Below are 25774 nucleotides of genomic sequence, written 5' to 3' on the forward strand. Positions count from 1 at the left end.
AGTATGAGTGCAGAACTCTGATTGGTACACTTACACTGCTTTTGATAGGTATAGTTGACTGCACCAGGTGCAGGGCAGTGGAGAATCAGGTCCTATATTCATATATTCTCTATAATAACTGTAATTTTGATGGCTTTGATAAGACCATATAATGGCATCTATTCAATTTCAGTTTCATCTAAGATTGTACAGATGTGCACTAGCAGTATATACTGCATTGCCACAATAATTGCAGTATTTGCACTTATAAAGCAATTTGAAAATTCAAAGTGCTATAAATTATTAGACCTCACAACATCCTTGTGAAAGAGGAGATATTTCCATTTTACAGGTGTTGCAAGTAAAACAGAGATTAATTGAGATTCTTATGACCATACAGTGGCAGGACCTGGATTAGAATTTGGAAGTTCCTAGCTCTCAATTTCATGCTTGGTCAACTAGACCGCATTATCCCATAAAAGTTAAGAAAATATTTAGGTATAATTATTCCTAGTTTGCTTTACTCTTCACTAAAAAAGTTAGTGGTGACCATCTACTCAAAACAATTAATATTAACAGCAAGGGAGAACGAACCAAAATAGGGAAAGAACTGGTTAAAGAATATTTAGATAAGCTAGATGTATTCAACTCATCAGGGCCTGATGAAATTCATCCTAAGGTACTTAAGGAACTAACTGAAGCAATCTCGGAACCATTTGTAATTATCTCATGAGGAATGGATGAAATCCTAGAGGACTGGAGAAGGGCTAATATAGTACCTGTCTTTAAAAAGGTGAACAAAAGGACCTGGGGAATTACAGATCAGTCATCCTAGCTTTGGATACTAGGACATATACTGGAACAAATTATTAAACAATCACTTTGTAAGAACCTAAAGGACAGTAGGGGTTATAAGGAATAGCCAGCGTGGATTTGTCAAGAACAAATCAAGCCAAACCAACCTAATTTCCTTCTTTGACAGAGTTACTGTCCTAATGGATAGGGGAGAAGCAGTAAACATGATATATCTTGATTTTAGTAAGGCTTTTAGCACAGTTCCATGTGATATTCTCATAAGAAAACTAGGGAAATGCACTCTAGATTAAATTGCCTTCACTATAAGGCAGGTGCACAACTTGTTGAAAAACTACTCAAAGAGTAGTTATCAATGGTTTACTGTCAAACTGGGAGAGCGTATCTAGCGGGGTCCCATGGGTCTGGTACCATTCAGTATTTTCACTTGTACTTGAATAATGGAGTGTAGAATGTATATAAAATTTGTAGTTGACACAAAGATGGGGGTGGAGGGTTGCAATCACTTTAGAGAACAGGATTAGAATTCAAAATGACCTTGACAAATTGGATAAGTAGTCTGGAATCAACAAGATGAAATTCAATAAAGATAAGTGTAAAGTACTTCCTTTAGGAAGGAAAAATCAAATGCACAACTACAAAATGAGGAAAAACTCCTCATTACTCCTGTTATTACTCCTGAAGAAGATCTGGGGGTTGTAGTGGATCACAAATTCAACACAAGTCAACAATGTGATGCTGTTATAAGAAAGGTTAATATCATTCTGGGGTATATTAACAGCAGAGTCATACGTAAGACATGGGAGGTAATTGTTCTGCTCTATTCGGCACTGTGAGGCCTCAGCTGAAGCAGTCTGGATGTCACACTATAGAAAAAATGTAGATAAATTGGAAAGAGTCCAAAGGAGAGCAACAAAAAATGATAAAAGGTTTTAAAAAACCTGACCTAGAAGGAAAGTTTAACAAAAAACAGGACATGTTTAGTCTTGAGAAAAGAAGGCTGAGCGGGGAGCTGATAACTCTTCAAAGAGGACCTGTTCTCTATGATTGTTAAATTATTGATCAATCATTCTGCTCGTGTACTGAATGTAGAAGTAGTAGTAATGTGCTTAATCTGCAGCAAAGGAGATTTACTTTCTATGTTAGGAAAAGTTTTCCTAACATAAGGGTAGTTAAACTCTGGAATAGATTTCTAAGAGAAGTTTTGGAATTCCCATCACTGGAGGTTTTTAAGAACAAGTTGGACAAATACCTCTCAGGGACGATCTAAATTTACTTGGTCCTGCCTCAGCACAAGGGTCATGGACTTGATGACTTTTCAAGACCACTTCCAGCCCTACATTTGTATGATCCTTCGTGTATTTTTTATCAAAAGCGGTTAAAAAAAAACAAACAAAACCCCTGCGTCACTTCTTTGTGGTGTTGGATTAACTTGACGTTTCTTTCTCTGCAGGAGTGTTGTCGTACCTGTAAAGAAACCGCCTCCAGGCAGCCTAGCTGTTACCACAGTTGGAGCTGCCAGTGCTGGAGGTGTTCTGCCACCGGGTACTACACCAAACATATTTGCTGCTACACCAAAAAGTATGATTAATACAACAGGTATCGTCCTTAAATATTTTTGTGAACCTCATCTTTTTCTTTTTGTCTTTTTTTTTTCCCTTCAGTTGTCTCCTTTCTATTCTTACTATACCTTTTTTAAAAATAAAAACCTTGAAAGCTCAATTATATCTTTTTGTCCTCTATGAAGGATATAATTTCCTCTTGCTGTATGTGTATTCTCACCATTATTGTTTAAGAAAATTATTCCACCTTATATAGATGAAGATATAGTCCTAATGATGTCTTAGAAACATAGAGAATTACAACAGAAATGAATGAGTTTCCCCAGTGCCTCCTCTCTCCTGTGATAGCATATTTGTAGGGGATATACACACTTAATGCTAGTAGATATTCCCTATTTAACACCCCAATAAGGTAAAAACCCTACTACGGTGCTGCTAATATACCCTAGAGTGGAACAGGTTTTATATTCCTTCTTGACCCCAAATCTATATATTAGTATTTGTGAATAAAAGTCATAAGGCCTTTCAATGAATACCCAGCGATGTTAACATGGATCATTCTTCACGTAACAGTTTAATTTCACCTTAGAGATAACCTATAAAGGTTTAAAAAGAGAGGTAGGGGCTTGTTTGTTTCCTTATAGTTAGGGTTGCCAACTTTCTATTTGCAGAAACTGAATGCCCTTGCCCTTCCTTGCCAATTCCCTGAGGCCTTGCTCCTGCCCTACCCCTTCTCCGAGGCCCCACCCCCACACACTCCATCCCCCCCTCACTACATTGCTTGCTCTCCCCCACCCTCTCTCATTTGCTCCTTTTCCCGCACTTGGGCCAGGGGGTTGGATTGCAAGAGGGGGTGTGGGCTCCAGCTGGGGGTGTGGGCTCTGGAGTGAGGCCGGGGATGAGCAGTTTGGGGTGCAGGAGGGGGTTCCGGGCTCGGACAGGGGAGTGGGGCTTTAATTTTTATTTGTTACATTAGAAGTTCAGAGGCTGCCTACCCTGGAAGAAACTATGAATGACTGGAGACTGAGTAGGATTATATCATATCACAGAGATCAGAGCAATGAAATAGAGTTGAGAGAGGAAGTTATTCTTACTTATAGATATAGGTATTGGACAGTGTTTGTTTATAACAATGCACCTAAACACTTGAGAGTTAGTTCAAAGATATAACATTCCTCAACTTAAGTCAAGAGTTGATAAAAATAAAATCTTTTTAGCTTGGGGGGAGAGAGCTGGGGAATGGGGCAGCAGAAATCTTCCCAGCCTTCTTTCTGCTTCATAAAATAAAATAGGAAATACACTATTTTTTTTCCTTTGCAGGTCACCTTTAACTCTCACTAACAGGACTTTGCCAGTAGAAATGTTAGTTAATCTTTTGAGAAAAAAATCTGCTTTATAAATTAATTAAGTTAACACTTTTGTAAACAGTTCTATTTGTTTACCTGTTTCTGTTTAGTTCAAGTTCTGTTTGTTTTAGGTATCCATATACAGTCCTATATTGACATTTTTTCCCCAAATGATATTTTAGGCCTCAGACCTTCATTCTTCACATCATAACTTTAAACACTCCATACCTTAAATCAACTGAGTAGCTCTTCTTTGTACAGTGATTGCTATTAAGAAAGCACAATGATTCCAAGTACAGCACAGGAAAATACTGCGGTATCAGATGCCACAGTGTGTTGACTGTGGGTAAATGTTAGTTTTTCATAGTTATCCCTGCACCTTCTATGTTTTCTTTTTATCATACCCATTTTTGTCTAAGCAGGCTATGCATAGCAGATTTTTGGGAAAATAGTGACTGGAAATTATTTCAGCAAATTTTACCAATTTAATTCCTCAGAACTACAAATGTACTGAGGTTCTTAACTCACCTTTGGGTAAGGAAGTTCATTGCTATTTTGGGCTTGTTCCTTTTTTTCTAAAGCTTTTTATGCCTGAATTCACCTGAATGAACATTTATTCTAGCTCTCCGATCTCAGGAAATGGTTTAAAAGCTGTTCTTTGCCCCCCTCCATTTCCAAAAGGTATAACTTAATTTCCATGTTTTAAAAAGCGTATATGTGGCAATAATAAATTGCAAATCAGAAGCTGTTGGATATATCTGACGCATTGAAAATATAAACATATTCATCACAGTGTTGCTTACATTGAGAGTCAAGTTATGATGGTTTTTGTTTTTGTTTGCTTTGGGGTTTTGTGGGGGAGGGGTTTGCTTTGTTTTTGTGATTGGATTAGCTGAAGTGTGGGATTTACAGTTCAGATGATTCAGTCATATTATATCTGCAATAATTAATATAATGAATTATATGGTTCTGTTCTTAAGGCATGTTTGCCCAAAGTATCCAGATGCTGTCCAGTTTATGTACTTGCTGTGGTGTTTAAAAATCCCTTGGTAAAAAGCCAGTGAAACAAATACTACATTGTAAAATGAACTAAGCAATAGTTTACTGAGGTGGGAAAAATTCTATTCAGTCATTTAGAGACTCTAGATGTCCCCCACATCCTCTCTTTCTTGTAGTTTTTACCATATGCCACAAATGTCACATGGATATAACTTCATCTTAGAAAAGTATTCTGTGCTAAGGTCCTTAGGACAATTATTTAAAAAAACAAAATACAAAAATAAGCTGTCACATTCCAAATCATCGTATCACAGTCAACAGCCCATTGTTATCACCACTGTCACAGGACAAGCTTCGATTTTAGAACTTTATTAGTATGTCTAAAGTGCACCGTTTTGGGGACAGGTTTTAGTACCTTGACTCCTGTCTGTGTGTACCCCATGCACTCCTATCACTCTTAGATTAGATCTCTGGGCACAGCCATCCTGTTTCCCAACTGTCTTAACTGGACATGCCCAACTGGGTTTGACATCTGCAAGCCCTTTTCCTCTGGGAGCCTGTGACAGTGGCTAATTATAGTGTATATTATATTGTAAGTTCCTTTCATCCCAGTTACATTTACCTCTGGGTTGGGAGAGACAGTCTGCTTACTGCAGTTTCTGTGTTTGTGTTAGCATCTCCTTCCTATACAGCTTCTGACAATCCACCTCCTTTTTTTTTTAAAAAAAAGGAATACTTGAGACTTAGACTTAGAGACTAACAAATTTATTTGAGTGTAAGCTTTTGTGAGCTACAGCTCACTTCATCGGATGCATGCAGTGGAAAATACAGTGGGGAGATTTATATACACAGAGAACATGAAACAATGGGTGTTACCATACACACTGTAACAAGAGAGTGATCAGATAAGGTCCACTAACCCAGGAATCTATCCTTGCAACAAAGCCTGTTGCCAGCTGTGTCCACATATCTATTCAGGGGACACCATCATAGGGCCTAATCACATCAGCCACACTATCAGAGGCTCGTTCACTTGCACATCTACCAATGTGATATATGCCATCATGTGCCAGCAATGGCCCTCTGCCATGTACATTGGCCAAACTGGACAGTCCCTATGTAAAAAGAATAAATGGACACAAATCAGACGTCAAGAATTATAACATTCAAAAACTAGTCGGAGAATACTTCAATCTCTCTGGTCACTCTATTACAGACCTAAAAGTGGCAATTCTTCAACAAAAAATACTTCAAAAACAGATTCCAATGAGAGACTGCTGAATTGGAATTAATTAGCAAACTGGATACAATTAACTTAGGCTTGGATAAAGACTGGAAGTGGATGTGTCATTACACAAAGTAAAACTATTTCCCCATGTTTATTCCCCCCCCCCCACACACACATACTGTTCCTCACACCTTCTTGTCAACTGCTGGAAATGGCCCACCTTGATTATCACTACAAAAGGTTTTCCCTCCCCCCTTCCCCTCCCCCGCCAGTCTCCTGCTGGTAAGAGCTCACCTTACCTGATCACTCTTCTTACAGTGTGTACAGTAACACCCATTGTTTCAAGTTCTCTGTGTATATAAATCTCCCCACTGTATTTTCCACTACATGCATCCGATGAAGTGAGCTGTAGCTCACGAAAGCTTATGCTCAAATAAATTGGTTAGTCTCTAAGGTGACACAAGTCCTCCTTTTCTTTTTGCAGATACAGACTAACACGGCTGCTACTCTGAAACCTTCTTTTTTTAGGGCAACATCTTTTAGGATTTTAATATCCCCTTTGATCCTAAACTGGAAAAAAGTAAACCTTTCCAGCTTGGTTGGAGTCAGGTAGGGATGTTCCCCAATTAATAGCTTCCCCATTGTTTCCTCAAGGGCCATTGGTATTCTCTCTTGTTTAGTTTCCTCCAGTATAATCTTTTTTGAGTTATGGCATTGCAGTCAGGCAAGAGAATACCAAGTAGGTAAACTGAGGTGCATATAGGATGACCAGATAGCAAGTGTGAAAAAATCAGGACAGGGTATAGAGGGGATGTAATAGGGTCCTATATAAGAAAAAGCTCCTAATATCAGGACGTCTAGTCACCCTAGGTGTATGTGATACTTATTTTTAAAAAAAGAAAATATACATAACTTTCATTCTCTACTCAAAATGATAATGAATATGGCTTTATCATTCTGATGATGGTTTGTCTCATACAATATTTTAGCATGTGGAATTTATTTTTAGGATCATTGAGAACAAGAGGTAAGACTCATTTTTATTTTTTATTTTTCTCCAGAACTGCTATTTAATGTTTGTAAAAGGGCTTTTGAGAATGAAAAATGCTATATAAAATACTAACATTAATTGCAGAGTTAATCACTGATCTGTAAAAATAATTAAAAAGGCAGTGAAATTAGAAGGCAGGAACATTTTTGTTTTGAACTTTTTTTAAAATTATGTATATTTCAGTGACTGAGTCCTTACTTATTTTCAGGCCATTTCATTTTATGTTACAGTGTACTTTGATCTGTGGTTTCCGTTCATTTTTATGTAAAAATACATTCTAATTTGTAACATACAGCTATCTAATTTAGCAGTAGACATAACTTAATTGTATATATGCAGAGCAATATCAAAAACATATAGCCATAGTAAATAATTCTGTTATTTATATGTTAAAGCGCTTTTATTTTTTTTTAATTGATAAGATTTATTACTTATTTTAAAAAAGACTGTCATGACAGGAAATACCATGGTATTTAAAATCTTTTAAATTTTTATTTTTCAAACTGAAATAAAATCTAAATTTATTTTGGCTACAGGTGCAGTGGATTCAGGATCTTCCTCTTCCTCTTCATCCTCTAGCTTTGTGAATGGTGCTACCAGTAAAAACCTTCCAGCTGTACAGACTGTTGCTCCAATGCCAGAGGATTCAGCTGAAAACATGAGGTGAGCATACTTTATAATTTTATTTTAGTTGTCTTTCTTGTGGCACAACAAAATCACTCACAGGCAATAACCAAAATAATGCAAAAATGAAATTTATAAAATATCCTGGGAGGATGCAAAATAGTTATTAAAATAACTGAAAAATACTGCTAGCCTTCAAGTCAGTTCAATTTTATGTATGTATTTATTTTATTATTTTCTAGATGTGGCTTAACAATTAATCACAACACTGCAGTAGTGTTTTAAGTGGTGATGTTTTACAACATTTAATATGGTTAATAAGAAAATTCCGTACAAAACTTCTAAAAGAGCCCACATTGGCAAGTAGAAACAGAAACCTTTGCAGAGCAAACAAATTAATTACTGTATAATAGAAGGGATAAAACCAGTCTTTGAAGTGCTCAGACACCAAACTATGTCAATCTTATAATTAAAGATGATCTTCTAAGGAGTTTGTTTTTAAACCATTGCAACCAGTGCAAAAGTCATAATGTTTTCCTCTAGCACATTAGAAACAATACTGTTGCAATGCTTATTAAGAAACGCTTTGGATCCAGAATATATCCTAGAACTTTACTTTTAACTAGAACTCTGTTCCAGCAGTTATGTTCTGATTAGAGCTGGTTGAAAAATTTCCAGTGCAACAGTGTTCCATCAGAAAATGCAGTTTCATCATAATAGAAACCTGTCAGAGGTATGTGTCAATTCCAATAAAATTTTCCACAGTTAAAAGATAAACAAGTTATTTTGAATTGATCATTTCATGTGATAATGGAATGTTTTGTTTCAATTATGTCAAAATGTTTTGTTTTGATTCGTAGTGTTTCAAGTTTGATATATGAAAATATCTATTTTAATACTGTAGTTATATTCTATTGAATATATTTCTTTAATATTCTGTATTTTGCCTCATTGAAATGAAACATGTTTCCTTGTCAAAATGAAGTGTTTTGACATTAGTGAAACAAAGCAATTTGATGCTATTGAAACAAAGTTTTGGGTTTTATTACTCTAAAATGTTTGTAATTTCCTTCCTGTGGGAAATTTCAAAAAATAGACTTTTCATTCTCATTTGGAATGAAAATAAATTTCAAAATGTCGGAATTTCCCATGGAACAGAAATTCCATGTTCTGACCAGCACCAGTTCTAATGCTGCAGCTTTAAAACTGTTGGTATAACTGAAAAAAAGAAGAGAAGCATCTTTGTCACCACTTCAAAGCATTGGCTCCATGGCCCCTACTTCCATCTATGTGCCAATTCTGAATGATAGTAGAGCTTGCTAGCCATATTTTCCTTTAATTCTATAATTGATTCCTCTGGGATTGTCCTGTCTTTTTTCACCACTTATATGGTTTGCCATAATAAAAACATTGTGCAAAGCAGTGAGTGGAGGGAGAGCCAGTGCAGCAGGCAGGCCAACTGACATAAACTGACTGACTGTCTGGCTATGCCGAAAGAATGACAAGAGACATTAGATATGAGTTTAATTAGGCCACAACTTTATTATTAGATGTCTGGGACTAACTTGGTGGATAAAATGTGCAGTGCAGGTGAAACCCCCCACAATTCACCGGGGTGGGGGAGGGGGTGAGTGCTTTTTTTTAGGACCCCCCCCCACACACACCCCTTTCCGTTTATGTCCCTCCAGCAGATCCACTGCCGCGACTCTCCAATTCCAGCCAATTCCGGGAGGGGGGATCTTACCGACCACCCCCGCTCGTAGGAGGGGTTAAGGTGGACTATAATGATGGGGGGTTAGTTCTCTGCTGTACCAATCAGAGGAGTCCCCAACTGCCCTCAGCTTGCTCAATTACCAACCTCCTCTCCTTAATTCCTTTTCCAAGCCATTTATCCATTCTTTTGTGCCTTAATTTATGGAGAACCTGCACTGAACATCCACTACACACTTAAATAAAGAGTTGCAACATATGGCCTACTGCCCATCATGCTATGCATGAACAGAGCCCACCTGAACCTGCAGTGAGGAAGGTGGAAAAAACCCGCACTACACCTGGCCAATATGGTGGTAAGGGAAAAATTCCTTTTCAGCCCCCCTTAACATGGCTGCTAGCGTAATCCCCACAGTAGATATAGCAAAACACCTGGCACATTTCTGACCTAAGTAGGAAGGGAGGGCCAGGCCCAGGTTGACCTTTTTAAACCCCTCATTCCTTGGTGGTGAGTCGTCCACCACGCTGACTGCTTTTCCAGCAGTTTTACATCTCTCCTCCTCTCCCAAGCCAGAAAGCCCTCTTCTCCCAGCCAGCCAGACAACCCCCACACTGCTTAAAGTGCAGGGCGGTGAATAGCATAACTGATAGCTGTCAGTGGTTGTACCTATGTTACCATGCTAAGGGAAGAGGTGACAGTGCAGAAAACAACTGAATGCAAGGAATTCATTACATTTAAGTATAAATTAAAAACAATAACTAATTTAAATAGCATGTCATGGAATTTCTAACTTACTTAATTCTTTTTATTTGAGACCCCTATATTTTTTTCTAAAATTATTTATTATTTTTCATATATGGTATATATTTTAGCAGCACCTAGAGGACTCAAATGGAATTGAGACCCTATTGTGCTTGAAGCTGAATATACACAGAAATAAGTCTCTGCTCCAGAGAGCTTAAAATCTAAATAGGCAAGATTGAGCTAGAGTGGAAGGGAGGAAAAAAAGCACACTGTGGTGAAGTGAGTTGCCCAAGGTCACACTACTGATCTATAGTAGAGATAGGAATAGAACTCAGACCTCCTGGCTCCCGGTCCAGTGCTCTGTCCATTTGAACTAAAATGCATTGGAATATAAGGTGGTTTGTTTGTTTTTTCTTGTTTACATTTGTATAAAGGATCTTATTGCAAGTCTTTGGCTCTTGTTCAGAGTCCTTAGAGATCTATAGAAGTCACAAGGAATCGTTTCAGTACCTGAGAGCTGAATAACTGAATTGTCAGATGAAAAACAAATTATTGATTCTAGTGACTGATGACCAGTGGAAGTTGTACATTTATGACCGTATTATTTCTGTGTAGAAAAGAGATGAAACTGTAGAGCATCTACCAGTATGCAACTTAGCCTCTTTGAATCTGAAGTCCAACTGAGGATATAAATGCAAATGCTCAACTGCACTAGTTGTGTGTTTGAAAAATCTTCCATTTGAGTGAGTTGCACACTTTTTAGATTAAGTAGATTCTCTTGACTACCTTTTTATATAGCATTGCTTTTTCCATGTGCAAACTGGTGGATTGTCATGTAATAAATCCTTACTGAAAAAGGTAAGATTTTAGATAGAATTTTCGAGTCATTGTTAAGGAAACATATAGGTCTTGAGAATCTGGATTTTTATTTAGCTCAAAGCATATTGCAAAAGGAGATATTTCAGGACAGATGGTTAGCTTCCCTTGAGAAATAGTACTCTGTATAAAAGTATATTTAATAAAAGTTGCTATAGCCATTCTTGGTAGATTTAATCAAATCCGACAGGCAATCCGTCTAAGCCTGGAAGTTGTACAGGTTGAAGTGAACTAATTGCATACCTAATTTTCTCCCTGGTTACTTTTCCATCTAGTAAAACCTTTAATACGGGTCATGGTTATGTAGCTGGCATTTTGCCAGTTAGTCATTTAGTTTATTTTTCTGTCTTCCCATTTGGATTATATAACCTCCTAGATAATTTAAAGAAAACTTCTTCAATCCCACTTTGTAACTGTATGATTGAAATCAATTATTAATTGTAGAGATGAATTTATTACATACTTCCTGTGTAATCAACCATACTAATAAGTAGCGAGACCTCTCCTCAGGGTGACATACTTTTTACTTTGGGTAAAAGTTATCCAGTCCCTGCATTTAAGAAATCATTTTCATTTCAATCTACTTTATTCTGTTTTAAAACCTACATTTCTAATCTAATCTTTCCAGACTTCTCCTCTACTTCTGGGTTGTGTTCCGTTCAGTCTGTAAAATAAGAAATTATTAATTCTCAAACTTTAAAAACTTCCTAGAGTGTTACTGGGAAGCCTCCAGAGATGTTAATTTTATGATTTAATGTACTGTGGGCAGTAAATGTCTGGTCTGTATAAGGAGTAGTATGTAATCTCCATATTTTATAATTTCCTATTATCATCAACTCCAGGTTAATAATGTTACATAGAGGAGAATGATCTGAGAAGGTTCTTTATTCTTATAAATCTATTCAAGTGGCCAATGGAATGCAGATTATTGAGAATATTTTGTTGATGCATGAAATTAGTGCATTTTCTATAATATGCTGTCCTGTAGAGTTTTGTATGACCTATAGCTAGAAATGGAGACCAGTGATTGGGAGAAAGCCTCAGTTACTTTTGATCATGAATAGGGAACTCAATCTTCGGTACTACTTCAGGCAAATGTTTACTTATTCTACCTGCTGGTAGCAATTTGGGGTGTACTCTGGCTCCTGCTGAAGTCAGTGGCAAACTCCCATTCACTTCAGAGAGAGCAGGAACCACCTCTTTATTAGTTGACCCACTTATTCAAACAGGGATCCTGTCTATCGAATCCTGTCGTTATTCTACTATGTTAACAACTTAGAATCATAGCATATCAGGGTTGGAAGGGACATCAGGAGGTCATCTAGTCCAATCCCCTGCTCAAAGCAGGATCAATTCCCAACTAAATCATCCCAGCCAGAGCTTTCTCAAGCCTGACCTTGAAAACCTCTAAGGAAGGAGATTCCACCACCTCCCTAGGTAACCCATTCCAGTGCTTCACCACCCTCCTAGTGAAAAAGTTTTTCCTAATATCCAACCTAAACCTCCCCCACTGCAACTTGAGACCATTACTCCTTGTTCTGTCATTTGCTACCACTGAGAACAGTCTAGATCCATCCTCTTTGGAACCCCATTTCAGGTAGTTGAAAGCAGCTATCAAATCCCCCCTCATTCTTCTCTTCTGAAGACTAAACAATCCCAGTTCCCTCAGCCTCTCCTCATAAGTCATGTACTCCAGCCCCCTAATCATTTTTGTTGCCTTCTGCTGGATGCTTTCCAATTTTTCCACATCCTTGTAGTGTGGAGCCCAAAACTGGACACAGTACTCCAGATGAGGCCTCACCAATGTCAAATACAGGGGAATTATCATGTCCCTCGATCTGCGGGCAATGCCCCTACTTACAGAGCCCAAAATGCCGTTAGCCTTCTTGGCAACAAGGGCACACTGTTGACTGATATCCAGATTCTCGTCCACTGTAATCCCTGGGTCCTTTTCTGCAGAACTGCTGCCTAGTCATTCGGTCCCTAGTCTGTACCAGTGCCTGGGATTCTTCCGTCCTAAGTGCAGAACTCTGCACTTGTCTTTGTTGAACCTCATCAGATTTCTTTTGGCCCAATCCTCTAATTTGTCTAGGTCCCTCTGTATCCTATCCCTACCTTCCAGTATATCTACAACTCCTCCCAGTTTAGTGTCATCTGCAAACTTGCTGAGGCTGCAGTCCACGCCATCCTCCAGATCATTAATGAAGATATTGAACAAAACCGGCCCCTTCAAAAGAGAAGAACTGGATGGTACAGGGTATTTGTAATATGATGCAGAGTCTTTCATGTGTATGTCAGACAATTCAAATACTTGAAATTTGATCCACTGTTGAATTGGACTACACTGAAAAAAATACACGAAGGATTAGAGAATTTCCAATTTGTCCTGAAGATATGTAAATTGAGTGGAAAATGCAGCATCAAGTTATTGCAAAACACTCTTAAAAGTCCCTTATTTCAGAAGTGAAGAGGGATTATATTTATTCCCTGCATGGGATTTCCTTATTACTGCACATTGTACTCTGAACTATTCTAGCTTCACAGAATAGGTAAGTGGCTGTTGCAGGCAGCTGGGGGACCAGACTAGTCTGTCTCGCTGCCCCTTTACTGCTATGTGTGTGTTTGGGTAGGGGAACAGTCAGCACATCACACACTCCCTTGAAAATATATTTTGGATCTTTGTGGAGGCTAGCTTAATGTGACAACCCCCATGAGGAGTGAAGATAGCAGCAGTCTGCTAATCAGTTGAACTTGAAGAGCCTAGAAAGGCATCCTTCAAAGTCATCAGAACAATGTTGAGTAACAGGCCACAAAATCTCCCATCCCTATTATGTGGATAGGTCACAAGAGTTCATATACATTTTAAAACTTGCAAACATCCAGTTTCGTATACTCGAATTTCACTTGAAGTTTTAAGGTGAAGTGAACTCCAAACTCAGGAGCATATCTACAGTGAAACAAACAAATAAAAATTGGTGGGTTTTGCACTGTTCTGTTTTGTTTCCTTATCTCTTATTTCCTTATCCCTTTCCTTATCTTCAAATCCAGTATCTGAATTTCAGCTAGTACAAACAGCGGCGCAATACACTGCAAGAAAAGAATCAAAATGATTTTGAGTTGTTGGAAGAGAGCTTCTGATCTGTATTAATGTCATCTGTTTTATATTATTTATTATAAGTTAAAGGCTTTCATATGAGCTTTATTTATATATAATTCTATATGTAGTGGATGCCTTTGAAAACTCAGAATTCATCATTCCAGGTATCATCAATAATTTTAGATTCTTCCTGTACTTAAAATGTCAGCACTTAGATAATTAAGAACAATAATGTTCTCAGTGCTGTAAAAGAAGCAAAAAGATGTTTTTTGCCCCAATGGCATGCAGTCTAGAGGCAGAGACTACAGAAAGCCCAAAAGAGGAAAAACCTAGTTTCCTGTTGTGTTTTTAAACCAATGATTCATCTGTTGTGGGAAACACAAAATACTTTGAATCTTTAGTACAGATTTGAAAGAGGAGAAGGAAGTAGCTTGTCAAGCCACTGATGGGGAGGGGAGTTACATGCATGGGGAAGCCCAAGGACTATAGTAACTCAGTCACGATTGAATAGTACATGCTGAGTATTTAATAGCACTGATAAACTTGGAACTCTAGACCAGTGGTTCTCCACTTACCAGTAGTGGATTCTGTCCATGCCCCACCCTCCATAACTGCACAGTTGGTTCAGTAGAGGAGCTTGGTCTGAAGGCAGAGTTGGGGGCAGAAGTGGGAAATGCGAGGGGAGAGCTGGGGCTAGAGGCAGCGCTGGCTTGGGGTGGGAGAGGGAATGAGGGTGGAGCTGACTTGGGGGTAAAGTAGGGCTGGGTGGTGCTCCCTCCCTACCCCCAGGGGGGCTGGCCCAGGTCCCGCCACATGCCCCCTGAACATTCCTCCGATGAGGGTGCATCCCACAGTTTGGGAACCACTGCTTTAGACAAAGGATTATTACTTAATATTTATATTAGGGTAGCACCTGGAAGCCCCCACAATGGTAGGTGGTGTACAAACAGATACTGAGAAATAGTCCCTACTCCAAAAGGCTTACCATCTAAATAGACAAGACAGAGAAAAGAAGAGTCCGAAAACAGGTGTAGAGAGGTGAAATGACTTACCGACGGTTACACAGCTAGTAAGTGGCAAAGCCAGTGAGTAGAATCCAGGTCTCCTGACTCCCACCTCAGTTTCCTATCATGTGGAGCATTTTGCGTAACATCTCAAAGCTAGATGTTGTTGTCTGAAAGTTTATCAAGCAAGTTTGTATGAGGTGGTCTTAGCCATTAAAACTCTCCTCTTCATGCTTCTGAAGTTTGAAAAAAATGGTGAAATACTGAGAGTGCAAAGTTGTTGCTGCAGATCAACTGCCAGTGCACATTCATACTATTTTTGAGATTTAAAATGCAGTTATTGATACTTTGTTCATTTGTATAATACAAACAGGATAAACATTACAACAAACAAAAAATGATACTAAACTCTTCATTATGGAAGGTGATATAAAAGGGGACAATTAAGTTCTGGTGAAATCAGGCACATCCAGTTTCGCTATTTCAATATTGAGAATCCTTGCCTCATGGATGTGAAAGTTCATTTGGGAAAAAATTGCATACAGTGAGAACACTTAAAAATTAGACATGTTCCATGTTGCAGTATTTTCACCTTTTAATTGAATTTTCTGTACTTAAAAGGTAAACTCATTGAGGTTTATATCTTACTACCATACGTTTTTGTAGTAAAATCATGGTCTTTTTTTAGCACAACAAACATACATCATTAGTTGAGATGATAGATAAAGAAGACTTGCATTTTGATGCCTGGAGTTCTCTCATCATCCTTTAAAAATGAAAATAAAATGCTTTCTATTTTGTATTGATTTATAAGTCCTGCTAAGTAAGTGAGACAGTCATTTTCCTGAGTTGGACATGAGTGTTACAATTTCTTTACTAACTTAAATAATGCTTTGTAAACACTGTATTGTTAATCAAATCAGTCATTCCATTATCAGAAGAGACACTGATACTTACACCCTTGATTAGTAAATAGACATAATATGATATCATTTAATCAATGATATTTATTTGCCTTTAATTCATGTGCTTTCTTTTCAACAGTATCACTGCAAAGCTTGAAAGAGCTTTGGAAAAAGTGGCCCCACTCCTGCGTGAAATTTTTGTAGACTTCGCTCCTTTCTTGTCCCGTACGCTGTTGGGCAGTCATGGACAAGAACTGCTGATTGAAGGTACTGAACCATTATTAAATTACTAATATTTTCGCTATTACTTTGTGCACAGGGCACAAAATGCTATATGCATGTGAGCTGTGAATTAATCTTTCCTTTTCAGAGGAAGTTATATAACTACTTAGTGAAAAGAAAAGGAGTACTTGTGGCACCTTAGAGACTAACCAATTTATTTGAGCATGAGCTTTCGTGAGCTACAGCTCACTTCATCAGATGTTTACCGTGGAAATCTGATGAAGTGAGCTGTAGCTCACGAAAGCTCATGCTCAAATAAATTGGTTAGTCTCTAAGGTGCCACAAGTACTCCTTTTCTTTTTGCGAATACAGACTAACACGGCTGTTCCTCTGAAACTACTTAGTGGTGCATTAAGAAATTTAGGTAGATATAGTTTCATTTCCTGTAACTTGTTTTCTATTTGAGTAATGCCTGTGGATTCATGAAAATTGACTACTTTTGTTCCCACAAATGAATAGACTTCCTAGATATTCATGCAAAGCAGCAAAGTTTATACATATAATGATCTACATAAGGGCTATTGTGAAAAACATAACTTTGTGTTCTAATTCTCCAGCCAAATTCCTTCTCTCCTGCAAAAGCATCACCCAAATACTAATATGTAATTCTCCCATTGCCCAGAGCCAACATCCCCCACCACATGCCCTTCTTCTATCCTTAATTCTCAATGTATTTGTGTCTGATAATTCTGGCTGTTGGGCAGTTGGTCTTATGTTTGTTGTCCGGCTATATCCAAAAAAGGACAGGAAACACTTGATATGATTTTAATCAGGCTGCAATTTTATTATTAGAAGTTTGGGACAACAAAGAACAGTGTACAGTGCAGGTAACCCCATGTTCATTCAATAACTATTCAGGGGGCTTCTGCCAACCCCCCCCTTTTTTTTTTCATCCAGGTTCCCCAGCCAACCCATTGCTGGGACCATACCATCACCCTTCCCTCATAGGGGAGTTGAGGTGGACTATAAGAAAGGGGAGTTGGCTCCTTGCCATACCATTCATAGGAGCCCCGAACACGTACACACCCTTTAACTAACACCTCCTTTTTAAGTCCTTTACCAAGCCGTTTATCTGGTCACTGTACACCTTCCCTAGTAAGGAGTTCCTGCACTGGACATCCGCCCCGCACTTACATAATGAGTTGCAACATATAGCCTAACTCCCTTCATGCCTCATGTTAACAACGCCCTTCCTGAACCCAGTGTGGGGAAGGTGAAACCCCCCCCAACTCCACCAATCTGGTGGTGAAGGAAAAATTTCTTCCCACCCCCCCTAAAAAGGGGCGACTAGCACAATGCCCAGAAGGTCCTAACCAAACCTGGTACTTTGCCACCTAAAGGGGACAGGGGTTGGTTGCTGCCTCGTCTGCTCTGTGGAAGAAGCCTTCTCCGGCCTGGGTTTGCCCCTTTTCAACCCTTCTGGTCCCAGGGATGAGTCACAATCGCCAGTCTGACCCATTCCCAACTTTTGCAACACTTCTGACCTCATTTTCCCCCTCCCCCACAGCCCTAGAACACTGTTCCCTTTCCCTTGGCCAGTCGGACAACCTTCTCCCCTCTTAAAGGTGCAGTGCGGTCATTTGTCTAGTTACTCTCTAACACAAGGAAAGCCATTTAAATGCAATAATTCCCCACATGGGTTCAAATATTTTCTAGTGTCTCATAGTTTTACAATTGTGAAAGGAAACTACTGATTTCATTTAAATACATGTAAAGCTACTGGCCAGGGATTTTCCCAGAAATTTGAGGTGATTCTAAGCTGCTTCAGTGGGTTCCTGTCTTAGATAACTTATTTCAGTGAAATTACTGGTGGCACATCTTTGCAACTTTGGTTACAACATTATTTGAATTAATCTCTTAAAATCAGGAAAACAAAAATCACAGTTCATAGCAGATATTTGACAGATATTGTTTGGTTTCACTCTTTCTTACAGAGTGCAAACAAGCTTGGCTTAGTTTCATTTAGGTCCTTTCTTAAGACAAAAAGAAAAGGAGTACTTGTGGCACCTTAGAGACTAACCAATTTATTTGAGCATGAGCTTTCGTGAGCTACAGCTCACTTCATCAGATGTTTACCGTGGAAACTGCAGCAGACTTTATATACACACAGAAATCATGAAACAATACCTCCTCCCACCCCACTGTCCTGCTGGTAATAGCTTATCTAAAGCTATTACCAGCAGGACAGTGGGGTGGGAGGAGGTATTGTTTCATGATTTCTGTGTGTATATAAAGTCTGCTGCAGTTTCCACGGTAAACATCTGATGAAGTGAGCTGTAGCTCACGAAAGCTCATGCTCAAATAAATTGGTTAGTCTCTAAGGTGCCACAAGTACTCCTTTTCTTTTTGCGAATACAGACTAACACGGCTGTTCCTCTGAAACCTTTCTTAAGACAGATTCCTACAGGTAATAGCACTGGTTTAGCTGTATCAGTGCCATCAGTGGTGGGAGCCGCAGCATGAACTCTTGCAGCTTCTGGCAAGTGACAGAGATTAAACTGTCAGAAGCCACAGGAGTCCTGACCACAGTTAGGCTCCCAGCAATGCAACTGAATCAGTGGCAGCACTCATGGGAATTTTCTCTATAATACTTTACAACACAAACAAAGTGCAACCTAAAAAGGTAGCATTTATCTTGTCATTACATGTACCTTGCTGCAGTAAAGAGCAGTATTTTAATGTGATCTCCTGGTGATAGATCGTGTTGCTGTGAAATAAAGCTTCACATTTTGGTTGTCACAACTGTATATCAGCATCATTAATGATATTAACAAAACTCTGGGATAGAGAATATGTGTTGCTTTGTGTTTCATCTACTGGCTGTTTGCCTGTAAAGAAATAAAGCAAAACTTTTTATAGTCTGACACAACAGCTATTATCTTTTGGAGCTTTTGTGTTTTTATAACAAAAGAGCAGAGTGTTTAATAAAAAGATATTTCACACCCAGTGAACTTTTACTACAAGTTTTTAACAATTTTACATGAGACCAGATTTTGAACCTACACTGGGTGGTGTCTTAGCTGAACAGGAGTATATTTATCTCATTAAAAAAGAGAGAGAGAATTTCATTTTTGACCTACTGCATTACATTTTAAACTCCTTCCCTTACACCATTTGATTTGCTTATTATTTCTCTAATGCTCTTAAGGCTGGTCTCTTCTGATTTTCAAAGTTTTCATCAAAATATGCAATTATGTTCAGCAGAAAGAAATTGCTGTTGATATAGATAATTACTCAGACTACTACTAGAAAGGTCTGAAAAGTAGAACAAAATTTTCTTTATCCAATATTGTCTGTTACCCATATGTACTAATGGAATGGCAGCAAAAATAATTCTTCCACATTGGATGATCATTCTTTTCACCCAAGGGAAGATAATTAATCATGTCCTGTAACTTATTGTTGCATATCTAATCTATATCATATTCACATCTATACATGGTTCATTTATTTCCCTTTTGGAAAGATGAGTTGTTACCTGGGCAGTTCAAAATTTTCAAAATTGGACATCCAAAGTTAAGCAACTAAATTATATGCTGACACCTACATAAGTAACTTCATTTTCACATATGCTTTGAACTCATAGCTCCTGTTGAAGTAACACCCGTTACGTGGGTGCCTAGTTTGTAGGCACCAATCTTTGAAAATGTTCCACTCAATGCAAAAATATATTTCTTGTGTACTTAGTAGTTGTTGTTGTTCAAGGAGTTATTTCCTCTTTAAGATATAAAGATAATTAAAATAATGGCTTTTGACAAGCAAGCTGTCTTAGGCACACTCAATGGTACTTGTAAAGGAAAAAGAAACTACTTGTTTATTGTAGTGTTAGATATAATAAATGTGCTTAGGAGTTAATTTGTCTATCTTGGATATGTATATTGTGCTTATCATCTTGATACCTAAGCATTGATCAGAGTAATTATATAAATGGAAAAATTTGTATTCAGAATAATTTCCAAGCATTTCTTTATTAAAAAGAGTATGATCCCCTTGTCCCTTCAAAGGGCATCTTCACTGACTCTATTGAATACAGTTTACCAATGGAATTCTTCCTAGAATGTGAGTGCACAGAAATCTTGTGTAGCGTCTTGATAATGTAAGCTGAATCTTTTATTGGCGAACAACAATTAGCTTGTCTGTTCTCTTTGTAAGAATTTGATCTACTGTTTTAGATGTTTAAACATTTTAATTATAACAAGATTACAAAGTAGTAAATAAACTTTGTTTCATCTAGTTTGGAGTTGCTGCCTCTTTTTCAAATTGATCAACCTAAATTTGTTTGTATGTTGTAAAACATATTTCCTTTTAATTACTCAAGTTTGAAGCATAAATATTTCATTCCTCTTCTTTCTGTCTTTCAACATCTGCATGCCTGGTTTGTTTTGTTTTTTATTTTTTGCATGGTTCTAAAGTGTCTACCATAGCTACCAACAGCTTAATTCTGTGAGGTGCTGAACACCATCAGTTATCATTGACGCCAATAGAAGATGTTGACCCTCAGCCCTGATGGATCTAGGCTCTTTTATGTATCTGGGTTTTATTTGTAATTGCACAGTTGTTGAAATCCATGTAATAAATTACATAATCATGGGTGCATTTATAACCCACTTTACCTAGCACTCTGCTTACTAATATATGCCGGCTGAGACAGCATCTAGCACTCCAAACCTTTGAGCAACTTCAAACAGCCACTACTTTCAAATTTAAAAACTCCCCGCTTATACTCTCCCCCTTCAAAAAAAAAAATCTGTTCTATAAGTGTGTGTTCCTTACCTCACCAAATAATGGAATTTCGATGTTAGTGTCACAGTACCAGTATTCAGTACATAAGACAGTGATAATTTAAGGACTGAAATTGAGTAGCCCATCATTTAAACTAATAGAAACCTATTCATTGATACATGGCACCCATTTTATCCCTGATAGATCATGAGATATCAGACCATAAGTTCACAATACTAGAAAGTCTATTTTAGGTTATGGTTAGAGCTTTCTGAAATATTAGTTATAATTGTTCTCTTCCTCTATGACCTGCACAGTTCTAATTCCATTTCTAAAACAATTTCTGTATGAGATATATGCATAATAAAGTTTTATTGGCACATTTTTGAGAAGACCTGCATAACTCCTTCATGGTTTCACCTCTTGGTTAATGCAGCAATCTCAAACTCTGGATGATAAAACTGTGTACTATACTATGCTGTCATATATGCCTTAAACTTATAGATTCATAGATTATAAAACCAGAAGGGACCATTGATGGTTTGATTTGACCACCTGTCTAACGCAGACCATAGGATTTCCCTTAGTTAATAGCTTGAAGCACAGTTCCAGTCCATGCTCAGATAATAAGTACAATGTGGTTTACATTTTGAGAAGAGAGATGGGGAACTGGCTGCTGTGGTCAGGACTGAGCCAGGGACAAGTAGAGCTTTCACAACTGTTAGTTGTTCATGTTCTAGTAAGACTACTGGTGTCACAAGGACTTCGTGTAGTTGCTGACTGGGGATGCAGAAGGTGTTTACTGATATACTGATTTTCTACTTGCTTTTTAAAGTAGTACTTTTCCCCTTATTTGTCTCTTTTCCCAATAAACTTTTTTCTCCTAGTGTCTTGCACTTCTTACTGTTTGTATCTTGATATGATTCATTGATTTCTTAAAACACTATGTAGGTTAAAACTATTCTTGGAGATAGGTATACATGTTCCCCCATTCAAGGTAGAGCTACTATTTTAGTGCTACTAATTGATTATATCAAATTCAGTTTACATTAAACAGTTGACACTACAAGCCAGATCAATGCCACCCAACTTACAAACTCAGGCCTGTCAGACAGGTTGGCTAGTGCCACCTTATGCAACAGGAGTTACAAAGTTTAAAACCAACAGCTTAGAATCATCCCCAAAACAGCCAGCCAGCATGGGTAGATAACAGAAGTCAGGGATTCGCAGCTTTCATTGTGAATCTCTGTTTAACTGTTGGGCAGACACATAGTGTGGTATCTTCAGTTTCCAGATGGTCTCCAGATGCAACCCATGTAAACTGCATTACAATAGTCTAGCCTTGAGATGACAATGGTTTGAATAACTGTAACATGGTCTGTATTGAAAAGAAAAGTATATACACCCTCCTTCCTGGGCACAGATGCCCCCCCCCCCCCGCAAAGCACTCTTCACTATAGCTGCACTGGAGTGTCCTAGGATTTAACAAGGCTCCTAAATTGTGATCCTTTTTCACAGGCAGGAACGTCTGTGAGGGGAGGGCTCCTGCCTCATACTGAGAATGAGGGGTGATCAGCAGGTTATCTCAAGTGCTTATATACGAATGCACAAAGCCTTGGAAACAAGCAGGGAGAACTGGAGGTCCTGGTGATGTCAAGGAATTATGACGTGATTGGAATAACAGAGACTTGGTGGGATAACTCACATGACTGGAGTACTGTCATGGATGGTTATAAACTGTTCAGGAAGGACAGGGAGGGCAGAAAAGGTGGGGGAGTAGCACTGTATGTAAGGGAGCAGTATGACTGCTCAGAGCTCCGGTACGAAACTGCAGAAAAACCTGAGTGTCTCTGGATTAAGTTTAGAAGTGTGAGCAACAAGGGTGATGTCGTGGTGGGAGTCTGCTATAGACCACCGGACCAGGTGGATGAGGCTTTCTTCCGGCAACTCGCAGAAGCTACTAGATCGCACGCCCTGGTTCTCATGGGTAACTTTAATTTTCCTGATATCTGCTGGGAGAGCAATACAGCGGTGCATAGACAATCCAGGAAGTTTTTGGAAAGCGTAGGGGACAATTTCCTGGTGCAAGTGCTAGAGGAGCCAACTGGGGGGGAGCTTTTCTTGACCTGCTGCTCACAAACCGGGAAGAATTAGTGGGGGAAGCAAAAGTGGATGGGAATCTGGGAGTCAGGGACCATGAGTTGGTTGAGTTCAGGATCCTGACACAGGGAAGAAAGGTAAGCAGCAGGATACGGACCCTGGACTTCAGGAAAGCAGACTTCGACTCCCTTAGGGAACGGATGGGTAGGATCCCCTGGGGGACTAACATGAAGGGGAAAGGAGTCCAGGAGAGCTGGCTGTATTTCAAGGAATCCCTGTTGAGGTTACAGGGACAAACCATCCCGATGAGTCGAAAGAATAGTAAATATGGCAGGCGACCAGCTTGGCTTAATGGTGAAATCCTAGCGGATCTTAAGCATAAAAAAGAATCTTACAAGAAGTGGAAGGTTGGACATATGACCAGGGAAGAGTATAAAAATATTGCTCGCGCATGTAGGAATGAAATCAGGAGGGCCAAATCGCACCTGGAGCTGCAGCTAGCAAGAGATGTCAAGAGTAACAAGAAGGGTTTCTTCAGGTACGTTGGCAACAAGAAGAAAGCCAAGGAAAGTGTGGGCCCCTTACTGAATGAGGGAGGCAACCTAGTGACAGAGGATGTGGAAAAAGCTAATGTACTCAATGCTTTTTTGCCTCTGTTTTCACTAACAAGGTCAGCTCCCAGACTGCTGCACTGGGCATCGCAACATGGGGAGTAGATGGCCAGCCCTCTGTGGAGAAAGAGGTGGTTAGGGACTATTTAGAAAAGCTGGACGTGCACAAGTCCAAGGGGCCGGACGAGTTGCATCCGAGAGTGCTAAAAGAATTGGCAGCTGTGATTGCAGAGCCATTGGCCATTATCTTTGAAAACTCGTGGCGAATGGGGGAAGTCCCAGATGACTGGAAAAAGGCTAATGTTGTGCCAATCTTTAAAAAAGGGAAGGAGGAGGATCCTGGGAACTACAGGCCAGTCAGCCTCACCTCAGTCCCCGGAAAAATCATGGAGCAGGTCCTCAAAGAATCAATCCTGAAGCACTTATATGAGAGGAAAGTGATCAGGAACAGTCAGCTTGGATTCACCAAGGGAAGGTCATGCCTGACTAATCTAATCGCCTTCTATGATGAGATTACTGGTTCTGTGGATGAAGGGAAAGCAGTGGATGTATTGTTTCTTGACTTTAGCAAAGCTTTTGACACGGTCTCCCACAGTATTCTTGTCAGCAAGTTAAAGTAGTATGGGCTGGATGAATGCACTATTAGGTGGGTAGAAAGTTGGCTAGATTGTCGGGCTAAACGGGTAGTGATCAATGCCTCCATGTCTAGTTGGCAGCTGGTGTCAAGTTGAGTGCCCCACGGGTCGGTCCTGGGGCCGGTTTTGTTCAATATCTTCATAAATGATCTGGAGGATGGTGTGGATTGCACTCTCAGCAAATTTGCGGATGATACTAAACTAGGAGGAGTGGTAGATATGCTGGAGGGCAGGGATAGGATACAGAGGGACCGAGACAAATTGGACGATTGGGCCAAAAGAAATCTGATGAGGTTCAATAAGGATAAGTGCAGGGTCCTGCACTTAGGACGGAAGAACCCAATGCACAGCTACAGACTAGGGATCAAATGGCTAGGCAGCAGTTCTGCGGAAAAGGACCTAGAGGTGACAGTGGACGAGAAGCTGGATATGAGTCAGCAGTGTGCCCTTGCTGCCAAGAAGGCCAATGGCATTTTGGGATGTATAAGTAGGGGCATAGCGAGCAGATCGAGGGACGTGATTGTCCCCCTCTATTCGACATTGGTGAGGCCTCATCTGGAGTACTGTGTCCAGTTTTGGGCCCCACACTACAAGAAGGATGTGGATAAATTGGAGAGAGTCCAGCGAAGGGCAACAAAAATGATTAGGGGTCTAGAACACATGACTTATGAGGAGAGGCTGAGGGAACTGGGATTGTTTAGTCTGCAGAAGAGAAGAATGAGGGGGGATTTGATAGCTGCTTTCAACTACCTTAGAGGTGGTTCCAGAGCGGATGGTTCTAGACTATCCTCAGTGGTAGAAGAAGACAGGACAAGGAGTAATGGTCTCAAGTTGCAGTGGGGGAGGTTTAGGTTGGATATTAGGAAAAACTTTTTCACTAGGAGCGTGGTGAAACACTGGAATGCGTTACCTAGGGAGGTGGTAGAATCTCCTTCCTTAGAAGTTTTTAAGGTCAGGCTTGAGAAAGCCCTGGCTGGGATGATTTAATTGGGGATTGGTCCTGCTTTGAGCAGGGGGTTGGACTAGATGACCTCCTGAGGTCCCTTCCAACCCTGATATTCTGTGATTCTATATGGTGCTTTCACTCCTCAAGAGAGGGATGCTAATATCATCTTTACCAATTCTTCTGATTTCCTCTTCATTATTACCTCAGTTTTGTCTGAATGGAGCCTCAACCAGGTAGCCTTCTCCAAGGGTCATTTTCTTACAAATACTGTGTTATACATTCCACTGCACCATTCAAATTACATGAAACAAAGATAATCATACTGATGGCAGCACAGGCTTATGCCTCCTCATTAACCTATCAAATGGCCTTGTGTATATATTGCACAAGAGATGAGACAATAAGATTTATGTGGAACACTGCATGGGAGAGTTCTTGGAACAGTTGCCCAAAACAATCCTTTGGGACTAAAGAAAGGAATTTAGCCAATAACAAGCAGCAGTACCATCCACTCCTCAAATATGGCAGCACATAGTGAT

The 25774-nt window shown here is 39.3% G+C and overlaps 1 protein-coding gene across 6 annotated transcripts in view; it reads left to right on the forward strand.

Moving 5' to 3' along the window:
* NBEA (neurobeachin) overlaps positions 1-25774 on the forward strand; it is an 848387-nt gene that overhangs the window by 393627 nt on the left and 428986 nt on the right. For 5 of the 6 annotated variants that reach the window (XM_073341812.1, XM_073341823.1, XM_073341854.1 and 2 more), the window contains 3 exons: positions 2246-2391; positions 7515-7641; positions 16079-16206. In XM_073341812.1, coding sequence (XP_073197913.1) covers positions 2246-2391; positions 7515-7641; positions 16079-16206 — 401 coding nt within the window. The remainder of the gene's footprint in view (positions 1-2245; positions 2392-7514; positions 7642-16078; positions 16207-25774) is intronic. The other variant, XM_073341834.1, reaches the window with a different exon arrangement.

The sequence above is a fragment of the Lepidochelys kempii genome, chromosome 1 (genome assembly GCF_965140265.1).
Source record: "Lepidochelys kempii isolate rLepKem1 chromosome 1, rLepKem1.hap2, whole genome shotgun sequence".
Taxonomy (NCBI): Eukaryota; Metazoa; Chordata; order Testudines; family Cheloniidae; genus Lepidochelys; species Lepidochelys kempii.